The sequence below is a fragment of the Lactuca sativa genome, chromosome 9, assembly GCF_002870075.4.
Source record: "Lactuca sativa cultivar Salinas chromosome 9, Lsat_Salinas_v11, whole genome shotgun sequence".
Taxonomy (NCBI): domain Eukaryota; kingdom Viridiplantae; phylum Streptophyta; class Magnoliopsida; order Asterales; family Asteraceae; genus Lactuca; species Lactuca sativa.
Genome location: NC_056631.2, coordinates 86,920,274 through 86,926,725, shown reverse-complemented (window position 1 = coordinate 86,926,725; position 6,452 = coordinate 86,920,274). Strand labels below are relative to the sequence as shown.

The window sequence follows — 6,452 nt, the reverse complement described above, 5'->3', positions numbered from 1 at the left end:
TAACGGTCCAGGCCTAAAGCTAAGTGAAGTCCAACTGTCCCAAAAAGTCCAACGGAGCCTAACTCTCACAGCTAAGCGTACACTCGACGTTCATTAGAAGTACGCTAAGCGTATTGGGTTCCTTGGCTGTATGCGTAGCGTACAGGTTGGTATGCCCAACGTATAAACGGATAAAGCACATCCTCCATTAAGTGCTTAATCCATGAAGACATTACGTTCTAATATCAGATCTAGGTCAATTAGAGAGTCCTAAGGCATAAAGTTGGCACCTTCATGGATTTCATGCCATATATGCTCTCAACAACTCATTCAAACCCATTAAGACCTTTCCAAGGGTCTTAAATCATGCTTAGAGTCAAAGCAACCATGAAGTTTGCATTTTTATGACATAATCAAGCTAAAGGACCTCAGATTTATCCTTCCTAACCTCTGGAGTTGCCCAAACTCCCAAGAGATGATTTATGAACTCAAAAGAGGACTTCTTAGAAAACCATGGCTCAATAAACAACAAGGATTAGCAAGGAGAAAACTTTTTACCTTCACAAGTTTCCTAAGCTGCTCTAAATGCAAGATCCAAAATCCTTTCCCACGTTCAAGTTTGCTTCCACTTCCTCCTCTTTGCTAACACACCAAAATTAGGTATTTGAGGCACTCACAAGCTCAAGAGGCACACATAAAGGATTTTAGGGTTTTAGGGACATTTGATAGTGATGGAGGCTGGTTAGGGTAAGGTCCAAATGACTTAAGGACGTCTAAATAAGTCACAAGTTCGAATATTAGGGTTTTAGTCATCTGCCACGTACGCCCCACATACCTGCTTGTATGTCCAACGTACGAGCCTAAGCCATTCAATGGTCACACACACGTACGCTAAGCGTACCCAAATGTACGCCCAACGTACAGGAGGACCCTTTTTGCCAAAAATGAAATACTTGAGGGTTAGCAAAGGAATACCTAAATTGGAGTGTTACATTAATAATCATATTTATAATAAATATTCAAAATGTGCTAACTTGATAAAGTTGTGACTCTGCAGGATCATATGTTATTAGCAATATCATGCAATAATGATTATTGAACATATAAGATCTAACATCTTATTCAAGAGATATTTATTGAAATTGGAAGGATTAGAGTCGAGAATGATGGAGATATGTTAAGTGTTTATAATGATGGTGACGGAAATAAGAAAGTAGGTGTTAATATGTGAGAAAAGTTAAGGCCTTATTATGGTGGGGATATAATAGATAACCTGATGGTGGAAAAGAGATATAGAAAGGGAGAGAGAGAGAAAAAGACAATAGGGTTGGAAATGCGACGAGAAAGATGAAAGAGGTGGGTAGTTTACTAGTTGGTGATGTACGGTAGAGGGTGAAAGGAGTGTTGGTGGTAAGTAGGTCTGGCAATGGAGCGGGTTTTGACCCTGATCCGATCCAAACCCTTAAGAATTATATGGGTTTGGAGCATATTTTTTGATTCGTTTACCCGTTAACGACCCATACCCGCTAACCCTTTTATTAAAAGGGTCGGGTATGGATCATCACTGATCCGCTCCATTTATAACCCGCCCCTTATAATTTTTGAATTATTGGTTTATATTTTATATTTCTTAAAGTTTAATTTTAATTCCAATCGAAAGTCCAAAAGGAAAATGCCAAAGTCCAAACTGTTTATACATAAGAATGGAGGAGTCGACTTCTAGACTTCCAGTTTTCTACTAAGAATTATGATGACATTTCATTTATGTTTCATCAAGCAATCATCATATTTCATTCATAAATCAATAAATGCATTCATCAACTGAAAGAAAGTTTGTCATTGCTATTCTCTATCACTACAATTGACAGTAAAAAATAAATCAGTAGTTACTACAATAGATATTTTTAATTCCAATTGGAAGTCCTCGAGTACGTAATGTGTTTTCTAAATCAACATTTTTTTATTTAAGAAATATTATTTTATGAATTAAGTAATATGTGTTTGATAATACAAAAAGCCTATGGGTTACGGGACGGGTTTGAATATCCGTTGATTCGGAGGATAAGAGTATGAATTTGATTATTCAAAACCCTGCGGGTTACGGAGCGGGTTTGGATCAAGGTCGATTCGACCCAAACCCGCCCCATTGCCAGGTCTAGTGGTAAGAGATTTAGTGGTGGTCATAGATGATATATGGAGAGGGATGAAGACAATGAATGGTGTGATGGTTCTTTCGTTTAATTTTGTTAAAGATTATAATATAAAAAAACACAAAGTATTCTTTTTGTATGGATAAAAGGATTAAGATTCTATTTTATTAAAACCATAGGGATATAACCTATTAATTTTTGAACTTTAGGACAAAACTATAAATTTGATCAAATTACATAGACCAACAATTTACTATATTTCTAATTCTTTATTAAAATTAAAAAAAAAATTATGGGAGTAGTGTGATTTGTAGTTTTTCAACTTAGATTTATCAAAAATAATCAGAACATTGCAACACGTGGGAAATAACGGACCGAGTAAAACGTAAAGAGACCGCGTCACGCGTGACCACTCTCCTGGAATCTTTAACCAGTCACCCGATCCAATCTTGTTTAAAATCCCACGCGCCACTCACTGACACTAACCAATTAAAGATCCCCACGTCATCATCCATATCTTTAAAAACCCTCACGCTCTAACCGATGCGCGTGGGATTCTAAATCATTTCCAGCCGGTTCAAGCTCATACTCCACTGGACAAGCCCGTTGAAAGCCAGTCAGATATCAGTAGATTGCAGGTTCCACATACATTCATTTGAATCTAAATTTGCATTTGAATTTCATTTCATTTCAAAAAACTTGCTTTTATCCACCATTGTTGAAAGCTTTGACTTGGACCAAAGAAACATAGAAGAAAGAAGAAAAAGTCTCACCTTCCTCCGCTCCTTCCATAGCGTGTGCTATCTGCGTTACTCTATTTGTATCTTCATTCCCAACATCATATAAGATAAATCCTTCACCCCAACTCCCAACTCACTCTCTTCTTCGATCCAATAATCAATCGATACTTACTTCATTCATCTTATCAAATCTGAAATCATCACTCTTAAAGGTATGATACTTCTCTTCAATGAACTAAATAGTTTTATTTTTATCTTTTTCTTCTTGTTTGGGTACAGATTGTTAATGGGGTTTGTTTAATTTTTGCAGGTTTTCATGTGTAAGATCACACAGGGTAAACTTCATATTGTCATGGATGGAGAGAAATTTCAAGAGAAGTACAATGGATTGTTCTTGAAATGCTCGAATTTGCTGGAATTAGCAGCTGCTGATGATGTTTCTGGGTTTATTTACATGGTGGAAGAGAAGGGGGAAAACTTAGATGAGATCAGCTTTTGGTATGGAAGAAGAAACGGGTGTAAAGGGAAGATGGGGCTGGAAGAACGAACCCCTCTCATGATTGCTTCAATGTATGGAAGCATTCATGTTGTCAAATACATAATCAACACGAAGAAGGTTGATGTTAACAGAATCTCCGATTCCGACGGCGCCACCGCTCTCCACTGCGCTGCTGCAGGTGGGTCTCCGATGTCCGTTGAGGTTGTGAAGCTTTTGCTTCAAGCTTCCGCCGATGTTAACTTAACCGACGGTGAAGGCAACAAACCCGGCGACTTGATTGCTCGTGGGATCAAATCAACAAAACCAAGAGTTTTGGAGATGTTGTTGAGGGGTTTTGGGATTGAAGATGGAAGCGATGAAGAACAAACTGAAGAAAAAGAAGTTGTTTCCGCTAAAAAGGAGTATCCAGTTGATGTATCGATGCCTGATATCAACAATGGCGTTTATGGGTCCGATGAGTTTAGGATGTATACGTTTAAGGTGAAACCATGCTCAAGAGCTTACACTCATGACTGGACAGAGTGCCCGTTTGTTCATCCCGGCGAGAACGCTCGCCGCCGTGACCTCAGAAAGTTTAACTACAGCTGCGTTCCTTGCCCGGAGTTTCGAAAAGGAAGCTGTGTGAAAGGAGATTCCTGCGAATATGCACATGGAGTGTTTGAATCATGGCTTCATCCTGCTCAATACAGAACTCGTTTATGTAAAGATGAAATCGGATGTGCTAGAAAAGTTTGTTTTTTCGCTCACAGGGTGGAGGAGCTCCGGCCGGTGTACGCTTCTACTGGATCAGCTCTCCCTTCTCCAAAATCAGGATCTGTTGCTGTTAATTCAATGGAAATGGGTTCGATGAGTCCATTGGCGCTTGGTTCAACACCACCGATGTCCCCTCCGACATCTCCGATGTGGCAGAACAAGGTGAACCATTTAACGCCGCCGGCGCTGCAACTTCCGGGGAGTAGGTTGAAGACGGCGTTGAACGCTAGAGATTTGGAAATCGATATGGAGTTGCTTGGATCGGAGAGCATTAGAACTCAACAGCAACAACGAAGGCAAATGATCGATGATCTAGCAACTAATCTTTACAACCACAACAATCGATTTGGGGAACTGAATTTAAAACCAACTAATCTCGACGACGTTTTTGGATCTATTGATCAGTCTTTATTATCTCAATTTCATGGGTTATCTCCGAAAGTGTCATCTTCAATGACAAACTCACCTATCCAGTTGCAATCTCCAACCAGTCATCAACAATTCCGACAAAATTCAAACCCACTTCGTGCATCCTACCCTTCACCAAACTACTCATCTTCTCCGGTGAGAAAACCGACGAGTTACGGGTTTGATTCTTCGGCGGCAGTTGCTCAGGCAGTCATGAATTCGAGATCTGGTTCCTTCACCAAGCAACGCAGTCAGAGCTTCATCGACCGAGGAGCAGGAGCCACCATGAGTCTCCGGTCAGTCCCTCAACAAACCTCCACTTTTACCGAATGGGGTTCGCCGGACGGGAAACTGGAGTGGGGTTACAGCGGTGAAGATGCAAATAAGCTTAGGAAATCTGCATCTTTCGGATACGGTGGTGGTGCAGCTGTAAATATGAATAATGAACCAGATGTTTCATGGGTGAATACACTGGTTAAAGATGTTGGAGTTGGGCTGCATAGTTCACCGGAAAAGCATAGATACGGCGGCGCCGGTGGTGATAAACTGCCGCAATGGATTGAGCAGATGTATATAGAGCAGGAGCAGATGGTGGCATAAAAGAGAAAGCTAAAGAAGAGCTCTGGTTTTGCCATTAAAATTCTTTTGGGGAATTCTTAATTTATATAATTAATCATGTAGTAATATGAAATGTAGGAGGAGGAAGCAGGAAGCTCAAAAATGATCTTGATTTGGGGAAGAACACCTGGGAATTCTTTTAATTTTTTCTTTAATTTGGTGTAATTTCTTCATAATTTCCCAGCTGGGAATCTAATTAATTATTTTTTTCTAGATCAATTCCTGTATTGTTTATGTTTCTTGCAATTCATAATTAGTATAGGGTAAAGATATATGCTCAACAATGTTTAAAAATAACGGTTTCTCTCTACTAAATTAAAGTTTTCTTGTCATTTGTCCCACTTTAATTTATTTTGCTAAATTTTACTTTGCTAAATGTTATTGTTTGATTATTTTGAATTAATTTTTTCATGTTATTTTTTGAGTTTTTTTTTATTTTATTAAATTTTATATAATCTCTAAATATTATTAAAAGAGAACCTTTAATTCTAAACTGAAGAAATCAGGACCATTGATTGCATTTCAATCATATATTTTTCACCTTTGAATTATTTGATTATTTTTGTCAACTAATTTATTTTTGTCAATAGATTTTATAAAACGTATATTATGTTTTAAATTAGAATTCTATTAATGACACTTAAATCTCACCAAAAATAAAATGAATTAAATTAGGAATTCTATTAATGACAATTAAATATCAACAAAAATAAAATGAATTAAATTATAAATTTTATTAATGATAATTAAATCTCACAAAAAATAAAATACAAAAATACCCCGCCTCCCTCAATTCTTTACATAATATATCTAACCTAAGTTTTGTAGTGGAGAAGAAAATGGAGGAAAACATGTTGTTTTGATTTTTAATTAACGATTTAGATTTGTAGTCAAACAACTGGAATTATAAATACATCAGATAAAGTTAAAAAAACAAGTAACTCAAATTCCACTTGACAACTTTTTAGTCATCTCATATATATGCTTATTTCTTGATAACTAATATTTGTACTATTTATCGATATTTATGCTAAAGTTGTGACAACATTAAAATGATTGTTACTAAGTTGCTTGATTTTTTTGTAGATTTCTTGTAGGTCGAAATTGGAGTTGACAAACAACAGAAATGGTCGAATTCATTTGGGTTCTTGTGAACGTAAGTAAAATATATTTTGATTTTTATGTTATGAGGGTGTCAAATTTTGTGGTTTGAAAATTAATTGTCACAGTTGTGTTATTTAGAAATTTGAATAAGATCTTTTTATGAGATTCCCCATTTTTTTCATACTTTTGATGAATTGTTCA

At 37.0% G+C, this 6,452-nt stretch overlaps 1 protein-coding gene across 1 annotated transcript; it reads left to right on the top strand.

The window, feature by feature from the left end:
* The first annotated feature begins 2,831 nt into the window (after positions 1-2,831).
* Positions 2,832-5,479, top strand: LOC111896805 (zinc finger CCCH domain-containing protein 29). The gene is made up of 2 exons (XM_023892793.3): positions 2,832-3,081; positions 3,180-5,479. Exon 2 carries the CDS (start codon positions 3,186-3,188, stop codon positions 5,127-5,129), a length of 1,944 nt encoding a protein of 647 aa, XP_023748561.1. The 5' UTR covers positions 2,832-3,081; positions 3,180-3,185; the 3' UTR covers positions 5,130-5,479.
* The last annotated feature ends 973 nt before the right edge of the window (positions 5,480-6,452 follow it).

What these genes read in the sequence shown, in the direction of transcription:
- LOC111896805 (XM_023892793.3), top strand. Translation starts at nt 3,186, where the DNA reads ATGTGTAAGATCACACAGGGTAAACTTCATATTGTCATGGATGGAGAG.